General features: G+C 43.1%; 1 protein-coding gene across 2 annotated transcripts in view; it reads right to left on the minus strand.

Annotated features, from left to right (window-relative positions):
• DGKI (diacylglycerol kinase iota) overlaps nt 1–24,591 on the minus strand; it is a 292,586-nt gene that overhangs the window by 119,241 nt on the left and 148,754 nt on the right. For both annotated transcript variants that reach the window (XM_040438414.1, XM_040438411.1), the window contains 6 exons: nt 14,623–14,702; nt 8,183–8,221; nt 7,344–7,413; nt 5,982–6,022; nt 4,337–4,464; nt 619–747 (listed from right to left, as the gene is read on the minus strand). In XM_040438414.1, coding sequence (XP_040294348.1) covers nt 619–747; nt 4,337–4,464; nt 5,982–6,022; nt 7,344–7,413; nt 8,183–8,221; nt 14,623–14,702 — 487 coding nt within the window. The remainder of the gene's footprint in view (nt 1–618; nt 748–4,336; nt 4,465–5,981; nt 6,023–7,343; nt 7,414–8,182; nt 8,222–14,622; nt 14,703–24,591) is intronic.

Consider the following 24,591-nt stretch of genomic DNA (forward strand, 5'->3'; position numbering starts at 1 on the left):
GATGATTTAAAGGGAATGTGTCATAAAAAAAATGGCCTATTATTTAAATCACGTTTTTATGTTAAACATATATTTAAGGAATTTGGTGGTTATTTTGGTGATGCCACTATAGAAAAACATTCCTAAAATCCTGCAGTTTTTGCACTGGCTACTAAATCTAACAATAGGCATCACTTTTTGGTCTGTACATATCATTTTAATGCAGTTATCTCCTTACCATTACAGGTAGGATTAGAATGACAGATATCACCTATATATAGATAACACAGAATCCTCAATTCAATATGTGATATTACAGCTTATCTGTTCCCTTCTTACCTCTGCACAGTTACAGTTCAAAGAGCATGTCTAGAAAACTCTCCCATGCAGGTCAATGGGTCCTGTCCATTGTGTTTATGGCCCATGGCTACTGTAAAGCATATCTCTAAATGCTGTTAAGAACAGCTCAGGCAAGATGGCAGCCCCCATAATCATGTTCAGGAAATAAAATTAAAAATATGCAATCAGAAAAATAAAAACATTAGAAAAAAGGAAATGTGTTACTATCTGTTTTTAATTGGCAGAAAAAAAAATTCAATAGCACGTTTTCTTTAAAATGCTTTAGAACCTGAGACTTACGGGAGGGCACTAGAAGGAGAGGAATCCTGGGTCTTGTCTGAGAGCATGTTCTGTAGAGACAACTTCCCTGGCACGCAGCTGTCACTGACAATACGTTTCCGACACGTTGGCGTCCACCACTCAGACAACCTGGGAGTAGATGAGATTTATGAGGAGGAGTCCCACAGGCCTTACTGACATGGTACTTGGGGGGGGGGGGTAATCACATCCATTATGTTATCTATCGATTTTTAAAGGGGTTGTCCCACATAAACCTCTTTTATGGCCCATCAGACATCTCTGGGGCCCCAAGTGTTCCCAAGAACAATGGCCCCAAATCTCCACTCCAAAGACATTTATACTCGATCCTGTTTGATGAATAGGAGTGTCCAGTGTTTTATAGGACCACCAATTTAACCAATGGCAACATTTGTTGTACATTTATGTTGCTGGCTGACACTGATACTTTACTGAAACAGCTTGGATTGGAAATTACTCAGATCCCAGCCTATGAAGTCCTCAAATGATGCAGCCAATAGCACCAACATCAAGTAAGTGGTCAGACAGAAGGAGGCCACTCGATGGTGGGGTGTCCATGGACAGTCATGGTTGCTGGTGGCCTAAAGAAGATCATCTATCCTGCACTTTAAACACTCTAAAAATTACTGAAAGTTTGGTGCCGTTTAGATTACAACTCTTCAGACATGAAAACAGGCCCAGCTTTGTCGTTCAAAAAACTAAAAAGGCATGACTCTTGTAATGCAGTAATAAAAAACTTATAAAATCGATGTGTCCTCCAGGCACAAAATAGCTCCTTCCTTAAAAAGGGGTATTCCAGTTATAAGAAATGATTCCCTATCCACAGGATAGGGTATAACTATTAGATTGGTGAGGTCTGTCAGCTGGGAAAAGGGGTTCCATACCCCAAAGTGGGTTGGCCGGTGGAGAATGTGCACTGCCGCTCCATTCAAAGTCTCTAGGACTGCCAGTGACAGCAGAGCACTGTAATCCACTATCTCCTGCAGCGCCATAAAGATAAAGTTGCGGCAATGTGCATACTCGACCAGCTAGTCAGCTACTCTATTTATTTCTGGGTGTGGGGCCGCCATTCTTGTGATCAGTGGAGGTACCAGTGGTCGGACCACATCTAATCTAATAGTTACTTCCTATCTTGCGGATAAGGCCCCTTGCAGACGAGCGTGTCCGGATTATGTCTGGATGAGTTCAGTGAAAACTGCGCGATTTCGCAAACAAAGCCATTCAGTTTTGTCTGCGATTGCGTTCAGTTTTTATTGTGCGGTTGCAATGCGATTTACTGCGCTTTGTACTAAAAACTGAATGCTTACAAACAACATCTCTTAGCAACCATCCGTGAAAATTGCATCGCATCCGCACGTGCTTGGGGATGCGATACGATTTTCACGCAGCCCCGTTCACTCCTCAACTTGCTGCAGGACCACTTTATGGGCCAGTTTGTAGAAGCTCCCACTAGGGGCGATGCTCTGTTGGATCTGGTAATCTCTAATGATGCAGAGCTTGTTTGAAATGTTACTGTTCGAGATACACTAGGTAATAGTGACCAATATAGACAATATAATTATATTCTTCCTAAACTATAAAAAGCAAACTCTGTCAGGCAGAGCAAAGACACTGAATTTCAAAAAGGCTAATTTCCCTGGGTTGAGGGCAGCATTTCAGGGCATAGACTGGGAGCAGCTACTGTCACATAATAATACTGAGGATAAATGGGAGAGCTTTAAATCCACATTGAGTAATTGCACAATTTTTTTTATCCCTTTAGGTAACAAGTATAAACAGCTCAAATAAAAGAAAAAAAGAGATCTGCAAAAAGGAGATAAAATTAGCAAAGATACAAAACGAACAGCAGGTAGCAAAAGAAAGCAAAACAAATCCCAAAAAGTTTTTTAAATATATAAATGCTAAAAAACCTAGGTCTGAGCAGGTAGGTCCCCTAAATAATGGTAAAGGGAGGGGGGGCGGTAGTCACTGAAGATAAGGAAAAGGCAGAGTTCCTAAATAAGGTGAATGGAGGGTCTTAGTTATGAAGAATGATTAAAAGAATTGAATTTATTTAGTCTTGAGAAGAGACGTCTAAGGGGGGACATGATTAACCTATACAAATGGGTGAAAAGCTGTTCCATGTAAAATGCGCTCAAAAGACAAGGGGGCACTGCCTCCGATTGGAAGGAAAAAGCGCAATCTCCGGAAGCGTCAAAGCTTTTTTAGGCCTCATGCACACGTTTTTAGGGTCCACAAATTGTGCGTCCGCTAAAATAAACGGATGCGGCATCTGGTTATTTTTGGAGGATCTGTTTTTTCCACAGATCCCTTGTAATAAATGCCTATCCTTGTCCACAAATGTGAAAAAAATAGGACATGCACTATATATTTTTTTGCTTAAGGGAAACATGGACAACGGACGCGGACACAAACGGATGAACTATCAGCATTTTTTTGCTGACCCATTGAAATGAATGAGTCCCCATCCTATCCTCAAAAAAAACAGAACGGAGGCCGAGAAAAACAACAGTCGTGTGCATGAGGCCTAACTGTAAGAACTGTGAAGCTGTGGAATAGACTTCCTCAGGATGTGGTCAGAGCAGGAACAGAAGAGGGTTCAAAAAGGGTTTAGATGAATTCTTAAAAGTAAAAAACATTAATGCTTATGAAAACGTCTCAATTCCTTTTGGGATTCGCATCCCCGCTTATCCCTTGGTTGAACTTGATGGACGTATGTCTTTTTTCAACCGTATTAACTATGTAACTTCTATGGGGCCAGCGTTGCGTGTAAATTTCAGACTATAGAGCATGCTGTGATTTTCACACAACGCAAAAGTGATGCGTGAAAACCACCGCTCATGTACACAGACCCATTTAAATGAATGTGTCTGGATTCCGTGCGGGCGCAATGCGTTCGCATCACGCATTGCACCCGCGTGGAATTCTCGCTCATGTGAAAGGGGCCTAAGAGATAACTTTTTATAACCATAAAGAAGTTAGGTACATCTCAAATGTAGTAGCTCCATACACACTGCATAATTATTAGGGCATATCGTAGCAGAATGCATAGTTATTTTTCTTTTTGCAGCCCCTATTACTGTATTTTGTGGGCTGCATAAACTTAGGTTGCCAGTCAACCATTTCACTTCCTGTCTAGGTGACCACCAACTGTATACAGTGGTTTCATGTACCGAAAGCAAATTTAGCAGTCTCCTTCTGCCACCCTGGGTTGACAGAGTTGTCTGCCTAGGGCACAGGTTCTTCATCTGGAAGACCCAGCTCATTGATTTGAATGGTTGCTGTATAATGTTTAATTTTCCCCTGCAGAACGTTTGCTTGGTGACCACCACTGATCATTGAGGAACCCTGCAACAGGTTTCCTGCTATCCCACAGAAAAGGATAGTCCAAACCAGACAACTGGATGTAAGACTGACAACAATCATAGGATTTGCTATTAATGATAATAATGATATCCCATTTAGGGACCCCCAACTTGACCCCAGCCACTAGGACAGGGGCAGAAACAGGAAAGGCCTTGAATGTTGTTAACATTGAACTGCCAAGAAACAGGAAGAGCTGTCATGGGGGCAGAATAGAGCGGAGAAGCTTTTCTCAGACGTGGAGTTTTAATACATATACTCTCGTAGTTCGCCTTTATCTGATGTATTACATTCTATTCCTTAATGAAATGCCCCCCTTCCGCCATGGTTTACTCACCCCGAGGGCTGTTCGACCACAAGATCTGGCATCCCTGTCCCGGCACTACCCTGTGGACTCCCACCTGCCTCAGGGTCTAATATGAAGATCTCATCCTGGGAAATCTCAGTGACGAAATGTAGATGTTCCTGTGGAGACAGAGACACAGCAATTATTCTGTAACTGCTTCTCTCCGCCGTCTGCTCACGCACTTCATTTGGTTTTCGCTGTTTTGAAACTAAGAGACGATATGGAAAAGTGAGAAAGTGACTGAGGTAAAGAAATGCTAGAAGAAGACACTGGAAAGCTGTAGACATCTGTCTGTAGAATTTTTCACAGCATTTTCAATATGGCTTCCACCCAGCTTTCCCACAGTCCCGAAGAGCTGATCTGCCTATTTATGCATGCACTACGCTTACACTAGAACTAAGTACATTAACCAGTCATGAATTTGGGATAGCTGATTGACAACCACCATAAGGGCTGTAATAGCCGCCATATTGGTTGTCACCTATCGTAGCTTTCCCTGGAAGTGATATAGAGGTATAATATCTTGAACAGAGTTGTAGCTAGGCTTTCCTTCACCTGGGGTAAAAGCTCAGACTGCTGCCTTAGCCCTGTAGTTAAACACCAATACCGTAGATTGTTGGCACCCCCTACTGGCACACAACAGTCATTGCACTTTCCACTGCCAGCAATCCATTAGTTATGCCTCTGAACTAGACAGGAAAATAATTTTAAGTGCGGCATCTAAGGGTTTAAATGCCCCGTACCAGAACCTCCGCTGATCAGAGCCATTAAAACGGGAGCCTGGCTCTCATGTGAGACCCGTGTAGTGGGCTGCTGTAAGGCCCCTTAGTGATGTCTGTAAAAAGCAGTCCAACAGGGCCTAACACATATAAGCAGATGACAGATTTGGTAACAGTAAACCCATAGGGTGGTAGAGGGAGTCACTCTGTCTATCCACTTAGATGCAGTGGTTGCGAATGACAATGGCATTTGAGGCGTTAAACTGCAGGGATCATATTTATCTCCAATCCTGGCTTTTGCAGCAGAGTGTCAGATTGACATCTGCAGTTTGTGGAATGGGCTCAGCTCATAAATATATGGCAAGCAGCACTGTACGTATACAATGCAGAGGAGAAAAGGGTTGAGGGAGATGATCTAGGGATTTAAAGAAATGGCAGAGGTCCACTGTCTGACATCTTCCACATCCCTTCTCTGGTGATAGTCAAGTGGCCTGGGCCACACACTGTAAGGGTCCATTCACACATCCGCAATTCTGTTCCGTATTTTGCAGGAACGGAATTGCGGACCCATTCATTTCTATGGGGCCGCACTATGTGCTGCCCGTATCCGGAACTTCCGGTTCTGCAATTCCGTTCCCGAAAAAAATGTCCTATTCTTGTCCGCAATTGCATTAGGCATTTTCTATTAAGTGCTGCCGATGTGCGGTCCGCAAAATGCGGAACACTCAATGCCGGTGTCCGTGTTTTGCGGATCTGCGGATCCGCAAAACACACACGGATGTGTGAATGGACCCTAAATCTATGATTTCCTTCCATGGGACTGTACTGAATCTCCCAGTATGTGTGGCCCAATATGACAGCGGCTAAAGTAACTGCTGAAAGTCAATGTAAATGGTGCTACCCCTACTGACACTTACCTGAGATCTATCTATACGATAAAACCGGTCAGCAGAGGTAGCTGTGGAAAAAATAAAAAAACACTGAAATACTCAGGTCTTCTCACACACAATCCTTTGTAGCACATCTTCCCCTCTCCCGCTCATGAAGTAAGATGGTTATAGATTATAAGATGTAGACCTAACAAAGGTTTTGGAGACTGACAAACAGTCTCCCATCAAGTGAAACAATCATTTGCCTGCATTGCTTTATGCTTTTATGGTTTCAATCAGGAATAAGCATTACCATGTGTACAGTATATACAGGTAACACGAAAAATTGGAATATCGTGCAAAGTTCATTTATTTCAGTAATGCAACTTAAAAGGTGAAACTAACATATGAGAGACTCATTACATGCAAAGCGAGAGATTTGTTATAATTTGGATGATTATGGCTCATAGCTTATGAAACCCCAAAGTCACTAGAGTGTGACACTTTGAGCCTAGAATAATGAACCTTTTCACAATATTGCAGATCCGTAAAAAAAAACGGATGACATCCGTATGCCATCCCATTTGTTTGCGGATCCATTGTAACAATGCCTAAAACGGACAAGAATAGGACATGTTCTATTTTTTTTTTGTGGGGCTACGGAACGGACATACTGATGCGGACAGCACACGGTGTGCTGTCCCCATTTTTTGCGGACCCACTTAAAATGAATGGGTCTGCATCCTATCCGCAAAAAAAAACGGAACGGACACGGAAACAAACAACGTTCGTGTGCATGTAGCCTAAGTTGCATTACTGAAATAAATGAACTTTTGCACGATATTCAAATTTTTGGAGTTTCACCTGTAGCAGCGTTTTATCCTATGATGAGATCTGGGTAGTGGTAGACACAGGGGTGATAACCGCCATTCAAGATATTGTTTGGCTAGTAGCTATCTGATATATATGCTCATATTTTAATATCATGTGCTGATATAAGGTATCTTTACAGCAGTCGGGAGCTTTGATTTTCTCATATAGAGCTTCAAATCCCTTGTATAGACATACAAGGTGTTAGACGCCAACAGTCACCACCTGGAGGAGTGTCTTCCTTTCCTTAGGGTACGGCCACACAGTCAGGCTTCTGCATACAGTTTTGGAAGCCAAAATCAAAGGTGGATCATAAAAGGAGAGAAAGTCATATACAGCTTCTCTTCTTTTTTTTTTTCATTCAATACTAATTTTGGCTTCCAAAACTGCATGCAGAAACCTGACCATGTGGCCTAGATCTACGGGATTTTCCACGACTCGCACTGTGATCTGATCCCATTCACATCTAGGGGATCACCGCTACTCTGCAAACATGGCTTCCGTAGCCCTACGAACAGAAGTTGTCTGGAGAACATTTACCATCTAGGAAGCACCATCGAGGATTGAGACGCTGGGCAGACAGCAACCTTGGTAAAGAGCTCTCATTATCCTACAGAAATGGGAAATCAGAATGCAAGATAACATTCACATGTATACTACAGTATTCGATCATCAGTGAAAAAGAATGCATTCACATTCTCTACATTCAGATCCACATTCTTATCCAGTGAGTGCATTATTACAGTAGTTTTGTGCATAGGAGACAGTATTATAGTAGTTATATTCTTGTACATAGGCGATAGTACTATAGTATTATATTCTTGTACATATGGGGCAATATTATAGTAGTTATATTCTTATATATAGGGGGCAGTATTATAGTGGTTATATTCTTGTACATAGGCGATAGTATTAAAGTATTATATTCTTGTACATATGGGGCAATATTATAGTAGTTATAGTCTTCTACAAAGGGGGCAGTATTATAGTGGTTATATTATTGTGCATAAGGGCATCTGGAGAACTGGAGGGAACTGGCTGAATCCCATGCCTGGTGATATTCTTGTACATAGGAGGCAGTATTATAGTAGTTATATTTGTGTACATAGAAGGTAGTATTATAGTAGTTATATTCTTGTATATAGGGGCAGTATTATATTAGTTATATTTTTGTGCATAGAAGGAAGTATTATAGTAGTTATAGTTTTGTATATAGGGGGCAGTATTATAGTAGCTATATTCGTGTACATAGAACGTAGTATTATAGTAGTTATATTCTTGTATATACAGTAGGGTACAGTGTCACAGTAGTAATATTCTTGTACATAGGGGCAGTATTATATTAGTTATATTCTTCTACATATGGAAACCTTACTTACCTGGCAGTGATCTCTATGAGCAGCTACAGAATGAAGATCCTTTGAGAAACAAAGAGATACAATAAATGGACAAATTCAGCAATATAAAGCATCCTTTTAAAAATGGTTCAAAATTAACATATAATGAAATTCTGACAAGGAATCAGTCTCCTACTGTTAATTGGCTAAATTAAAAGATATCATTCATCTATCTGAAGCACACTTTTAAAAATAAAGTCAACTTCTCCCAAATTAAAAAAGGCTGAACACAGAGAACATTTGATTTGCTACACAGCAAATTAAGATGAGCTATAGCTCACATTTACATTTCTCTCTTAAAATATATATTCGCAGTGCAGAAATGGTTCCATGCTGCCCCTGTGATACAATAGCAACTGCAGCTAATCTGCTGCATTTATAATCTGTGCTGATTGCTGAGGGTGAATTTGACACATCTGTGTCCACCCCAAGAGTCTGTTTAACTGACATTTATTAAGAGCTCAAGAAAAACCCTCCTGTGATTCTCTTTCTGTCATCCCGGTGAATATAAAACAAGTGATCAGTCTATCATAGGCTTCCAGAAATGAAACTCAATATGGCCATAACAGTTCCCTCTTTCTCCTTCAGGGGCAAAACATTCTTCAAATGATCTTACACACCTGAAGAATGTGTTCCTTGGGGAGAAAGGGGGTACGTGTAGAGCTTTTCATTGAAGGTTAATAGACGTACGCACAGCAGGAAGGGCAAAACAGAGCTGTAGTTTTCTAGCCCACCTAGAATTTTGCTATTGAAAATATTTAAAGGAATACTCCAGGAAAATCTGAGATACTATATTTTGCCTAGTGCAGGGCCTGAGGGGGCGGAGCATGACATAGGCTTAAAAAGAACACCAAGGAGAGAAATCCTGTGCCATCCACTACCCGCTTTGGATCTTCACTAGGCATAACACGGTGGTATCTGCCCATAGTGATGGCCAGTTCGCCTGCAAACACATGCGGGCTGCCATCTTTTTTCACAAGTCCGGCGAGGCACAGGTAAAGAAATGCGGTCACCGGGAGCAGCCAGTTCCGAGAACAGCCCGATGAAGGCCCCCGGTGGCTGTTCTCGGAACTGCCTGCTCCCGCTGACCGCACTTGTTTTCAGACCGGCTCGCGCACAGGCACAGGTAAGGGCTTACCTGTGCCTCGCCGGACTTGTGAAAAAAGATGGCAGCCCGCATATGTTCGCAAGCGAACAATGCGAACTGGCCATCACTGTCTGCCCAAGATTTTTTTCAAAAACCCCTGAAAAATAATAAAGTAATACTTGTGCTATAAGTACTCTTCTCCAGGGATGTAGATGGGTGTTGCATGGGTGGAATAATCTCGCACAAGGGCACCGCAACTTACTGCCATGAATGAATATAATGTCACATGAATTTACATTGCTACAGATGCAGCCTCCCTGTGGACAAGGTAACACACAGGACTGGTAACCTTTTAACAAACTTTGCATTAAACAGAACAGTTTGTGTACATGAGGAATAACACATTTTTTCTAACTGATATTTGACATTTTTAGCAGTTTTCTCATCTGTATGCTTGATCTTTAGTTTGCAGTTCTCACAGATCAGACCAGATCCAATCCACTGCAGACAGAAAGTAGAAGATAATCTGTTTCCTAACCTCTCACTCACTCACATGTAGTCCTATAATCATGGAGCACATTACAGAGAAGGACTGACCTGAATGGTTGTGAATAAAGCACTTAGAATGACATTTAGAAAATCCCTATTTAGCTGTAGCACTTTTTTTGGTGAGCTCTTGCTCACTCCTTCCCCACATCCCCCCTCTATAAACTTGTATGAGACGATGTAATCTGATTGGTCAGTAATCAGAAAGCTGTCGTGGTCTCACCAAGTCAGATTTCTCAAAAATGTCAGAGGCAAAGTCATTTTAGAAAAAAGAGGGGAAGAAACTGCTAAAATCTCTAGAATAGTGATGAGCAAATTGATTTGTTCATCTGAATAAATTTTTACTTTATAGATAGCATCCCCACTCTGGATACTATGACCGCACATCTTGTACGGCCTTGGTAATCTTGAGCATACACCATTACTGCGAGTATTGGTGCATGCACAATGACATCAAAACAAATCCACATCAATGTATTTGCATGTTTCGCTAAATGAATTTCAGAAGTGCGTCCAGGATCGCTAATAGTTTACCAGGCAGATCATTTGTGGATGTGCTAATATTCGCATTAACGGCAATTATTATGGCAACGTGACACTGCAGGCACACTAGAGAATTGTCTGAAGAGGTGTCACGGCTGAGAGTGGGGGAAACCCTCAGCCGTGGGGTGTCATAGATAAGGAAGCTGCTTGACCAGGACAACGGAATTAGGGAGCAGGTCACCTCCTAACGCCTCCCTAAATCTGACCCTGACTCCTAGCTATATGAGCCAACCCTGATGGTAGGAGGGCTCATACTCAGGAACCTCGGGTCCCTACTAACCCTCAAGGGATCCCTGAACTAGGAACTGGGTAAGACAACCTGTTCCTCCTTGACACGGACGAACAGGAGTCTAAACTGGCCAAACTGCAAGGAAGGAGAAACATAAACAGCCTATGGATATGGCAGGAGAGTAAAACCACTTCCACCCCTACCTGCCACAGACACACTGACTGGATCCCGTGCTCAAGTGCTGCTGTCCACACCAAACATAGAAGGGACCCAGCACACACACAAAAACACACAGGAACCCAGATCCATAGCTGCAGTAAGAATAAACACCACACAAACATAAAATAACATTGTGACATAATTTTTATGACCACAAGGGTGCCCCTCACCGGCAGATGGTATAAGAGACCAGGAGGATGACTCCAGCTTACTACAAGGCTGGAGTACCCCTCAGCTTCAGGTCTCAGCAGAGGCTAAATAGCCCAAGTGGCCACACCCACAAAAACACACACTGGGAAGGGAATTAACCCTTCCAAGTCCAGACAGGGTAGTGAAGCCACTTAAAGGGAAAAGCACAAACAAGCATTCCACTCCACCTGTTACCACCGGCAACGGCATGGGTGGCAACCATGTCCTGGGGAACAGCCAGAAGGCCGAGACACTGCCACCACATACACACAACACCACACGTTGCCGCGGACAACTGCAAGTGAAGGAAGGTGTCACAGTGCACACATACATAAACCTCGTGCACAACAAACAGGAAAAGTGCACACATACAAAGACAGAATGTCAGGGGGAACCGCCTGCCCTTAACAGCAAGCTGCCTAGCAACAGCTCAGGCTGCTATACTGCCAAAACAATTATGTTGCCAGCGGAAAACCACACGTGAGGCAACATACTTCAGCCCTCACCTGTGATTGAGAACGAAACCAGACCGCAGGCGACTGCACGCGGTGCCAGGAGTCATGACCATGACCATGGTCGTGACAAGAGGGCCACTCCATCACAGATATAAAATTCATTCAGATGAACAAATTGATTTGTAGAAATCAATTCAGTCATCTCACTTTTTCTCTGATGAGGTATATTACAAAGTTTCTTACAGTCCCTTGTACTATTGATTTATGCAAAGTTTTCTGAAAAGTTAGTGACCACCAGGGGTGTTGCTAGGTTAAAACATTCGGGGCCTGGGCCCCTGATGTTTTGTTCCAGGCCGCGAGTGTACTGCCTGCCAGATAGATACACAGGTCATGTGATCAGTGCTAAATGCAGTAGCTGAAAAGCACCTGCGATGATGTCACCATCATGGCTCAGCAGTGAAGAGAAGTCCTGGGAAGAAGCTGTGGTGAGGTCTGCTACATGAGGAGAGGTAAGTGAAGGGGTAGATTACTCAGTGTGAGAGGCAGAGCAATGTTGGGAGTTGTAATTATTTAGCTGGGACTGTATGTTAGGGCTGAATTTATTTACGTGGGATAGTGGGGTGGAGTGATGTTATTTACATGGGACTGAATATTGAAGGGTGATGTTATTTACATGGGACTGTATGTTGAAGGTGGCTGGGGAGGGGGTGATGTTATTTACGTGGGACTGTATTTTGGAGGTGCTGTAGATAGAGAGGGATGTTATTTACATGGGACTGTATATTGAAGGGGACTGGAGAGATGGTGTGATGGTATTTACATGGGACTCTATGGCGGAGGAGGGAAATAATATTATTTACATAGGACTGTATGGTGGAGGGGCTGAGGAATTATTATTTCTGAGGACAGTAAACAGAGGAATATAACTACAGGGGGCACTGCAGGGGGCATTATAAATACTTGGGGAACTTCAAGGTGAGCATTATAACAGTAGAGAGCAATATAAATACTGGGGGCACTGTGTGGGCATTATAACAGTAGGGTGCGATATAAATACTGGGGCACTTCATGGTGAGCATTATGACAGTAGGGGGTATTATAAATATGGGGGCACTGTAGAGACATTTTAAATCCAGGGGACATTAAGCGTTCTTATTACTACTGGGGGCACTATAGGAGGGACTTATAGATCCACATTATTTCTATTAAGAGCATTATGGGGGGCCTTATTACTACTGAGGGGTCAGTAGATAGCTTTATTACCACTGGGATAACAATAGGGGGGCCTTATTTCTACTAGGAACTCTGTAAGGACATTATTAATACTGGAGGGCTCTTCTACTAATGGAGGCATTCTTGGGGAGAACTATCACTGTTGGGGGCACTGTAGGGGGCAGTATTACTAATGAGGGCATTCTAGAAGGGAATTACTATTGGTGGGACTATGAGGAGTACTATTACTATGGGGGGCACTCATTTCTCTTCAGGATAGTATTTGGGGTAGAGAAAAGTGAGGAACCTAAGATGTCTGGGTTTCACACTCTGCAGAGACGAGGCGAGGCTGAGAGAAGTGTCCGGACTGAATGGAGAAGATGATGACAGAGAAGATCTACATCAGATCTACGTACTTTCACACTAGCGTTGTTCGGATCCGGCAGGCAGTTCCGGCAAACCGTATGCAAACAGAAATCAGTTTTTTCCAGATCCGTTAGACGAATCTGGTGATATACCGGATCCGGCTCATCCGGTATCATCCAGAATAATGGATCCAGTATTTAATTTTTTTCAAATATCAAAAGCATAAATAGCTCCTCCTATGTACCGGCGCAGGCGCAGACCCGAAAACCAGATCCGGCAATGCGGCAATTTCTAGAACATTTGGTGCTGGATCCGGCATTAATACATCTCTATAGAAATTAATGCCGGATCTGACAAGTGCGGTAGTGTTCCCGGGATTTTGGCCAGAAAAAATACCACAGCAATCTGCAGTATTTTGTCCGGTCAAATACCGTACAAGGAATGTAACGGAAGACATCCTGACGCATACTGAACGGATTGCTTTCCATTCACAATGCATTAGGACAAAACTGATGTGTTTTTTTCCGGTATTGAGACCCTTTACCGGATTTCAACACTGGAAAAGAATAACGCTAGTGTGAAAGTACCCTAAGCGAAGTTTTGAAAAATGTAATTTGCCAGCTTAGCTGAAGTTAGCCAAGAAATTTGATTCATTACGAATTAATTTGTCACAAATCGCTATAAATCAGGTATACCCAGGCCACTGATAAAATTGACCCAAAATAAGTCTCCCTGCACTGTTCCTGCACTCTCTCTCTCCAATATTATTCTATTAATCATTTTTAGCAACACTGTCACTTGCCACATCTCTCCCTATGTTCAGATCATAGGGCAATGGCGGAGACCGCGTGGGATGAGGGTTTTATAGGGCTGTGACATCACAGGGATTGACTTTCTGCGGATTGGCTGGCTACACGGCATTATGGGTGATCTCACATTCCCAGGCTTCTTACTTTCACTTTGTAACACGTGCAGCCGCCATTTTAAGAAAAACTGATTCGTTACCACGAAGCGGGCGGAAATTCGAATTTATTGTGCTGAACAGTGATGGCCAGTTCACCGTGTTCGCCCGTGAACACATGCAAGCTGCCGTCTTAACTCACAAGTCCGGCGATGCACAGGTAAGCCCTTACCTGTGCCTGTGCGCGAGCCGGTCTAAAACAAATGCGGTCAGTGGGAGCAGGCAGTTCCGAGAACAGCCGCCGGGGGCCTCGGAACTGCCTGCACCCGGAGACCGCATTTCATTTCAGACCGGTTTGCGCACAGGCAAGGGCTTACCTGTGCCTCGCCGTACTTGTGAGTTAAGATGGCAGCTCGCATGTGTTTGCGGGCGAACACGGTGAACTGGCCATCACTGGTGCTGAATTTATGTGCAAAGTATCATAATCCCACCATTTATGGGCCAGTTTGTGGCTCAGTTCCACGAAAATAAGAGCTGTGAACATCTATGCAATTTGTGCCACACTACATTAGCTAGAAAATAAAAAACTGTGCATCATGAATAATAGGGACTTGGTGGTAGGCACTCCAGGTGGTTCCATAAGGCCCTACATGCGCAACTCTTTGCAGGACCTACCTCTTGAAGGCGGTCAATATACATCCGGCAGGTCTCCAAGTCACAGTCTCCTCGTACCACAATTATCCCTAGAGGAATGGCTGCAGCAGAGAAAAGATTTTTATCAGTTACCGTAAAAGTCTGAGTGACATGGAGAAACGACTGACAAAATATAACATTCTTACATACATACATATATATGAAGTCTGTGAATGGAAATATTGCTAACATTCAGAGGCTGGAAACCTGGTTTGATCATGTATTAGACAAGGGGGGACCAACTCCTTATTAATGCCTATCTACTTAGAATGGGATGTTATAAATCCTCCTGTAGAGGTAATGTGTAGGGGTCCCAATACCATATAGTGTATATATAGATATCTGCAGATGCACATTTCTATTACTGATAACTGGGGTGAAGAGTAGCTGACTCTCTGACTCTCTTTCCGACAGCCAAAAGCTCTTTTCATTCTATTCATTGCGGTTTTTAATCTTGTCCTCATCATACGGTCCAGCAACCTCACAGCACAGGTTTTAATCATCCTCGCGCCTGCCATCTCCTCCTCATTGTTACCATCGCCCTGGAGATGAAGGTCCTAATTGATTTAATTACTAGTGGAATGTGCTGGCCTGGTATAGAAAAATCTCAGATGCAATCTGAGATTGGATGGGATTTTTTAGTCGGATGCAGGAGTGACAGGAGCAAGATACGATGTTTAGGCTTGTACAAGGGCATTTCCTTAAAATAAAATTCAAATGTCCTTATTTCATCCAATGGGAAACCTGCCATAAAAATACACTGTATATAGTCTCAATGCGGAGTTATGCAGCAAGCCCAGGAACCGCGAGCAGAGGATGGGAGTGGTAGTGGCTCTGAGCATGATAGTTGTGCACAGAACACAATGGCAATCCTCACACCAATGCTCCCTAGGGCAGTACAGTGATAGGAGGGCGCACCCTTTCTTCCCTCAGGGCACACCCCCGTGTGTGTGTTAGGGTTCCTGCCTTAGGCCCCTTTCACACGGGCGAATATTCCACGCGGATGCGATGCGTGAGGTGAACGCATTGCACCCACACTGAATACCGATCTTCATTTCTATGGGGCTGTTCACATGAGTGGTGATTTTCAAGCATCACTTGTGCGTTGCGTGAAAATCGCAGCATGCTCTATATCCTGCGTTTTTCACGCAACGCAGGCCCCACAGAAGTGAATGGGGTTGCGTGAAAATCGCAAGCATCCGCAAGGAAGTGCGGATGCGGTGCGATTTTCACGCATGGTTGCTAGGTGACAGTCTATTCACTGTATTATTTTCCCTTATAACATGGTTATATTCTGAATACAGAATGCATAGTACAATAGCGCTGGAGGGGTTAAAAAAAAAAAAAATTAACTCACCTTCTCCTCTTGTTCGCGTAGTTCCCGGTATCTTCTTTACTTCTTTAATGATGAACTACCGGCTAGGACCTGTGGTGACGTCAGATCACATGCTCCAATCACATGGTCCATCACCACGGTGATGGACCATGTGATTGGAGCATGTGATCTGACGTCACCAAAGGTCCTTTAGCCCACAGCTCATCATTAAAGAAGTAAAGAAGAGACCGGGAACTACGCGAACAAGAGGAGAAGGTGAGTTCAATTTTTTTAACCCTCAATTGATCACCTACTAAGCATTCTGTTTTCAGAATGCTATTATTTTCCCTTATAACCATGTTATAAGGGGAAATAATACAATCTACACAACACCTAACCCAAGCCCGAACTTCTGTGAAGAAGTTCGGGTTTGGGTACCAAACATGCGTGATTTTTCTCACGCGAGTGCAAAACGCATTACAATGTTTTGCACTCGCGCGGAAAAATCGCGGGTGTTCCCGCAACGCACCCGCACATTTTCCCGCAACGCCCGTGTGAAAGAGGCCTTAAGGTACCCATGGTGTTAGGTGTTTTGGCAGGATGCACAGCAGGAGGGAGGATGCAGGTTCATGGTGATGGAGTCAGTAACCAGGCTAGTGGTAATAAATAATGAAGTATTTCTTTACTAAAGTGCAGGATAAGAGTAGTAGTATATCCAGCAGTATGTGTAAGGCCTCATGTACACGACCGTTGTTTTGGTCAGCATCCGAGCCGCAGTTTTTGCGGCTCAGATGCAGACCCATTTACTTCAATGGGGCCGCAAAAGATGCGGACAGCACTCCGTGCACTGTCCGCATCCGTTGCTCCGTTACGTGGCCCCGCAAAAAAAATATAACCTGTCCTATTCTTGTCTGTTTTGCGGACAAGAATAGGCAGTTATATCAATGGCTGTCCGTGCCGTTCCCGCAAATTGCGGAGCGCACACAGACGCTATCCGTGTTTTGCGGACCGCAAAACACACAACGGTCATGTGCATGTAGCCTAATTCTGTCGTTTTGTAAGTCCTGGGCTGAGGGGTACAAATTTAAGCAGACACTGTGTACATACATGACATTACTTATCCTGTACTGATCCTGAGTTACATCATCGCTATTCTGCTGGTGGAGTCACTGTGTACATACATGACATTACTTATCCTGTACTGATCCTGAGTTACATCATCGCTATTCTGCTGGTGGAGTCACTGTGTACATACATGACATTACTTATCCTTTACTGATCCTGAGTTACATCATCACTATTCTGCTGGTGGAGTCACTGTGTACATACATGACATTACTTATCCTGTACTGATCCTGAGTTACATCATCACTATTCTGCTGGTGGAGTCACTGTGTACATAAATGACATTACTTATCCTTTACTGATCCTGAGTTACATCATCGCTATTCTGCTGGTGGAGTCACTGTGTACATACATGACATTACTTATCCTGTACTGATCCTGAGTTACATCATCACTATTCTGCTGGTGGAGTCACTGTGTACATAAATGACATTACTTATCCTTTACTGATCCTGAGTTACATCATCACTATTCTGCTGGTGGAGTCACTGTGTACATACATGACATTACTTATCCTGTACTAATCCTGAGTTACATCATCACTATTCTGCTGGTGGAGTCACTGTGTACATACATTGCATTACTTATCCTGTACTGATCCTGAGTTATATATTGTATTATACTCCATTTGAATGGGTCCGCAATCACAGAGATGCGGAATGGAGGCACGGATCAGAACCCCACGGAAGCACTACGGAGTGCTTCCGTGGTGTTTCTGGCCGTGCCACCGCACCGCTGCTATCCCTTATTAGTATCAGGGTAAGCCATAGACCACTTTACAGGGCCAAGGGTACAGGGCCAAACTAGGGCCTAAGCTGTACCCCGCCGTCCCTATAGCAGTTGAGCGTCTGCATTGGAGTCCATCATCGTGACATCATCTGGACGCATTCTGCACCCTGGACGCAGACAACAGAGCGGTAGGAGTACGGGTTCCTTTTGGGTGCCACCGAGTACCCTCTTTAATGTATTACTGGGTGCCGCCGCGCACGATTACCTGTCATACCGCCGCTCTGAGTAAATTATGTATTTATGTATTTTGGGCCTATTTTTCTTAAATTCTTTAGTAAAAGTTATGTTTTAATACATTAAAAAATCACTAACTCTGTAGTATTCGTCAATTGATATATAGTGACCTTCATCTTTAGGACCTAGTCCACTAACCCGTTTATCAGGAGAAGTGTCCTTTCGGCTGCAGCTCTCTCCCTGTAACTGCCACGGCTTCTAACAGAACATATGGCTGGTGGCAGTTGAAGATTTAAACTGAGCAAGTTTGATCGGCTCAGTGAGACGGACAAAAAAAAATAAAAAAGAACAAACAGCAGGTGGCGCTATACAGATACATTTTATTGAATAACTCAGTGACTATACAAAATTTTTAATTACATGCAATTACAAAAGTATTCAGATCCAAGCGCTAGTTTGAAAACTAGCCCTATTTCACCTTAAGGACTTGGCCATTTTTTGCAAATCTGACCAGTGTCACTTTAAGTGCTGATAACTTTAAAACGCTTTGACTTATGCAGGCCGTTCTGAGATAGTTTTTTCGTCACATATTGTACTTCATGACACTGCTAAAATTGGGTCAAAAAAGTAAATTTTTTGGCATAAAAAAATACCATATTTACCAAAAATTTGGAAAAATTTGCAAATTTCAAAGTTTCAGTTTCTCTACTTCTGTAATACATAGTAATACCCCCAAAAATTGTGATGACTTTACATTCCCCATATGTCTACTTCATGTTTGTAGCATTTTGGGAATGATATTTTATTTTTTGGGGATGTTACAAGGCTTAGAAGTTTAGAAGCAAATCTTGAAATTTTTCAGAAATTTACAAAAACCCAATTTTTAGGAACCACTACAGGTCTGAAGTCACTTTGCGAGGCTTACATAATAGAAACCGCCCAAAAATGACCCCATTCTATAAACTACACCCCTCAAGGTATTCAAAACTGATTTTTACAAACTTCGTTAACCCTTTAGGTGTTGCACAAGAGTTATTGGCAAATGGGGATGAAATTTGAGAATTTCATTTTTTTGCCTAATTTTCCATTTTAACCCATTTTTTCCACTAACAAAGCAAGGGTTAACAGCCAAACAAGACTGTATCTTTATTGCCCTGACTCTGCCTTTTACAGAAACACCCCATATGTGGCCGTAAACTACTGTACGGCCACACAGCGGGGCGTAGAGTGAAAGGTGCGCCGTTTGGTTTTTGAAAGCCAGATTTTGCTGGACTGGTTTTTTGACGCCATGTCCCATTTGAAGCCCCCTGATGCACTCCTAGAGTAGAAACTCCATAAAAGTGACCCCATCTAAGAAACTACACCCCTCAAGGTATTCAAAACTGATTTTACAAACTTTGTTAACCCTTTAGGTGTTGCACAAGATTTAATGGAAAATAGAGATACAATTTCAAAATTTCACTTTTTTGGCAGATTTTCCATTTTAATATATTTTTTCCAGTTACAAAGCAAGGGTTAACAGCCAAACAAAACTCATTATTTATGGCCCTGATTTGGTGGTTTACAGAAACACCCCATATGTGGTCGTAAACCGCTGTACGGGCACACGGCAGGGTACAGAAGGAAAGGAACGCCATACGGTTTTTGGAAGGCAAATTTTGCTGGACTGTTTTTTTTGACACCATGTCCCATTTGAAGCCCCCCTGATGCACCCCTAGAGTAGAAACTCCAAAAAAGTGTCCCCATTTTAGAAACTACGGGATAGGGTGGCAGTTTTGTTGGTACTAGTTTAGGGTACATATGATTTTTGGTTGCTCTATATTACACTTTTTTGTGCGGCAAGGTAACAAGAAATAGATTTTTTGGCACGTTTTTTATTTTTTGTTATTTACAATATTCATCTGACAGGTTAGATCATGTGGTAATTTTATAGAGTAGGTTGTCACGGACGGGGCGATACCTAATATGTATACAATTTTTTTTATTTATGTAAGTTTTACACAATGATTTCATTTTTAAAACAAAAAAAATGTTTTAGTGTCTCCAAAGTCTAAGAGCCATAGTTTTTTCAGTTTTTGGGCGATTATCTTAAGTAGGGTCTCATTTTTTGCGGGATGAGATGACGGTTTGATTGGCTATTTTGGGGTGCATATGACTTTTTGATCGCTTGCTATTACACTTTTTGTGATGTAAGATGACAAAAAATTGCTTTTTTTACACCGTTTTTATTTTAATTTTTTTACGGTGGTCACCTGAGCGGTTAGGTCATGTGATATTTTTATAGAGCCGGTCGATACGGACGCGTCGATACCTAATATGTATACTTTTTTTAAATTTATTTAAGTTTTACACAATGATTTCATTTTTGAAACAAAAAAAATCATGTTTTAGTGTTTCCATAGTCTAAGAGCCATAGTTTTTTCAGTTTTTGGCCGATTATCTTGGGTAGGGTATAATTTTTGCGGGATGAGATGACGGTTTGATTGGTACTATTTTGGCGTACATGCGATTTTTTTGATCACTTTTATTACCTTTTTTGGGAAGTAAGGTGGGCAAAATTTCAATTTTCTCCTAGTTTTTACTTTTTTATTTTTATGGCGTTCACCGTTCGGGTAAAGTAACATGACAATTTTATAGATCAGGTCGTTACGGACGCGGCGATACCAAACATGTGTAGGGAATTTTCTTTTTTTCATTTTTAATCAGTGATAAATGTGTTTTTTGATTTTTACTTTTTTTTCACTTTTTTTCACAATTTTTTTTGACCCAGACCCACTTGGTTCTTGAAGATCCAGTGGGTCTGATGTCCGTGTAATACAGTACAGTACAATATATATTGTACTGTACTGTATTTTACTTACACTTTGTCTGAACAGATCTCTGCCTTTAGCACAGATCTGTTCAGCACCATGGACAGCAGGATGCCTGAGACGGCGTCCTGTTGCCATGGGAACCTTCAGTACTGGTCAGAACTTCGCAGACGGGGAAGGGTAAGGACGGGGCTGTCTGGGAGCTCTCCTTCTCTCCATCGGGGGGCTGCAAAGGCACAGCAGCCCCCCGATGGGAGAGGGAGCGAGCTCCCTCTTACTGTTAACTTTTTCCATATAGCGGTCCGTACATCACCGATGTCAGCCGTTTATACCAGGGTGTCAGCAATGTGCTGGCACCCTGGTATACCCACTAGAAGCCAAATATTATTCAAGGGGAGGCGGGCGGGGGATCGCGATCCCGCCTGCCGCACCGCCCGCCTCCCGCACCACCTGCGACACCCTGGGGGGTTGATAAAACATTTTTTCGGGCATTTTAAAGTTTGATCCCCGCAGTCAGAGACCGCGGGGATCAGAATCGGCTAAAAGCGCAGCAAACCGCAGGTCTGAATTGACCTGCGGTTTGCTGCGATCGCCGATACGGGGGGGTCACATGACCCCCCCCCCGGCGTTGTGATAGGATGCCGGCTGAATGATTTCAGCCGGCATCCCGTTCGGATTAACCCCCGGGGCGCCGCAATCTCATTTTAATACGTCATGGGTCCTTAAGGACTCGGGAAACATGCCGTACCGGTACATCATGGGTCCTTAAGGGGTTAAATGGACTTCCCCTTTAAGAACCTCAACACCCAATCCGCCATTCAACATTTGCTCCATTCTTTCTTCCCCTTGACCAAAATAGATGAGAGATTTTCATTGTTAATCAAAACTACAGTCACGGCTGGTGTCTGTGTGACATGGAAACAAATACATGAATTGCCATGTAATTGTGCATAAAGTCCCGCAGCAGCGCTACTGCACTGTTGCTTGTACCTTGCCAGTCACTATGAATAATGAGTACAGGGGATGAACACGACTCTATTAAACTGTTATCACAAGTGTTGATTAATGACTTCTACCGTCACCAATAGAGAGATTTCATTATGCGCCCAGCACTGGCAGCGTGCAGGGAAAGTAGTGCCCCAGCTGAGATTTGTACATGCGACAAAGCAATTAAGTCGTGTATTGCTGCAGGGGGGTGGAGGGCAATACAACTTTCATAAGAGTTTTATTATGTGTTCAGTCGTCAAGTGGCGCTCGCTGCTGAAGAACCTGCTCAGAAAAGCGTGAACGTTGTTCTGGGCTCGTTTAGCGCTGACTGAGCAAAGGCTGCTCTCCATATATTATTGCTGTCTGGATTATGGCACTGTAGGTTTAAAGTCTGATGTACGATAGCGGGATATTAAGTCGGATCTTCCATTGAATGTAAATAAAGCTTAATCATTGGGTAATGAAAATTTCGACAACTTTCTAATACACTTTGTGCATCAATTCCTCATGGTTTTCAAGACCTTTCCTTGCTGTCAATTAATTAGAACATTCTTGTTTCAATCCAAAGCCCCATGTAGACTTAAAGTGGCATTCCCAACTTAGACAATGGGGGAATATCGCTAGGATATGTCTCCATTGTCTGATAGGTGTGAGTGTCCCACCGTTGGGACCCACACCTATATCGAGAATGGAGCGGGGAAAGTGGTGGCTGGAGGACCCTAGGTTTTCCAGGGTCCGGCCAACAGCAAGCACTCTCCCCATAGAAGTGAATGAAAGTGCATGGTGCTTGCACGGCCACCGCTCCCATTAACTTCTATGGGGCCTCCGAAAATAGCTTGGCCATTTTCAGTGGCCCCATAGAAATGAATGGAGGGCGACTGTGCAAGGCTCTGCTTTTGGCGTATCAGACAATGGGGGCATATCCTAGCGATCAGAATACTCCTTTAATACTTCTCAGGGATGAGAGTTTGTTATAGCCGCATCCAGTCCAGACAGTTCTCGATTGGTAAAGCAGTATAGACGCCAGACTGATATATTTCAGCTGCACTGATACACTGTAAAAGATTATCTGGACAAATATTTGTGGAGTATGTTTTGCACTGCACTGAAAGGTTCTCATGAAAAACGCTTCCTGTCTGTGCATCATCACGGTGGCTTTGAGTGTACTCATTAATGTTAACATCTTTTCACTGTAAATGCAATTATGTCTCTTGTGGGGATTCGCTCTAGTAGTTGGGATAAGCAGGTGCAGTACAGAGGCAAAGTACAAGTTCGTAATTCAAATGTCCGTGTTTATTCACACATAAGGTCAAACAAAAAAAACTCTTTGCAGGGTTGGTGTCTGTTCACACCGAGTAGAATGTTCATGCATAACAAAAAACGTCACCTTGTCGGAGGATCTGCCTCCAGCAGTCTAAATGCAGGCTTTAGGTGGCCTGCTCTCCCAACACATGGGTCTCAGCATTTCAGCCCAGCACAGGGCTCAGATCACAACACACAGGGCATTCCCTGCTGCTAAGCCCAGCTGCCTTTTTAAGGATATAGAAAGCAGGAAAAAATACAACCTTAGCCACCGGAAAAAGAAAGAAGGTGTCCGGCGCCACGCACCCCTAAACGTATAATAGTTGCTGATGGAGACTGTTATATTGTAAAATAAATGGGACTCGCTAGTAGTAGATGAAGTAGAGAGCGACCATACAGGTAAAGATGTAAACAGAAAAGTACGCAAACATAAAAGGTGCGGGATATACACCCTGATTGGAGGGCTTTATAATGATTCCTCCGTAAAATTAATTTTACACACGGCAATAAGTTCAATAGTAAAGTCAGACTTACTTCACTGGGGAGGAAGCCAATAGGATAAAGCTCAAGGCACCTATTGGGTGTTCCCCCCTAGCCTAGATCGCAGGTAAAATGGTAAGGGGAAGCAGCAGGTCCACACATGAATGGAGGGCTTTATAATGATACCTCCGTAAAATGTTACGTATGGCAATAAGCCCCACAGTAAATCAAACTTACTTCACCAGGGAGGAATCCAGTAGGATAAAACTCAAGACACCTATTGGATATTCCCCCCTCGCCTGGATCGCAAGTAGAATGGTAGGATGAAGCAGCAGGTCCACACTGGGATCTTCTTGTGACTTCCTTTATTCGAAATACAGGCAATAGGTGGGCTCAACGCGTTTTGGGGTCTATCAGACACCCCTTCCTCAGGAGCAGCAGTATATACAGTATTACAATTGCTGTCTATATATAGGGGATAGACATAGCAAACAAACAGATTCACGTTAGTAATAGAGACATCACTTCCGGTTCCTGTGTGGACCGGAAGTGGTGATGCGCTCCACAGTGGAACGCATTAGACAGATGGACAGATCATCATAAACAAACAGAGCAGATATATAACTAATATAATGGGGGAGAGTGGCTTTCCAAAAAGGGAATCAGATCTATTTGTGGCTATTTTACGATCATACTTCCGGTTTTGGACTAAACCGGAAGTGCCCGTGCGTTCCACAGTGGAACGCACCCGATAGTGATGTTCCACGGGCTGTCTTATGTGGCGATGTGATGGGTAAAAGGTTCATGTTGTTTACAATATCGATTTAGGGGCTGGTTAGCAAGATCTTACTGATCTTGTAGCCAAATTATATAGGGGATGATCATGTTATTATTCTAAAGGGGGAGTAAGGAAAAAAAGGGGGAGGGGCTTATGGTCATATAGTGTATAGAAGGCTGTGCATGCCAAAA

The sequence above is a fragment of the Bufo bufo genome, chromosome 1, assembly GCF_905171765.1.
Source record: "Bufo bufo chromosome 1, aBufBuf1.1, whole genome shotgun sequence".
Lineage (NCBI taxonomy): Eukaryota > Metazoa > Chordata > Amphibia > Anura > Bufonidae > Bufo > Bufo bufo.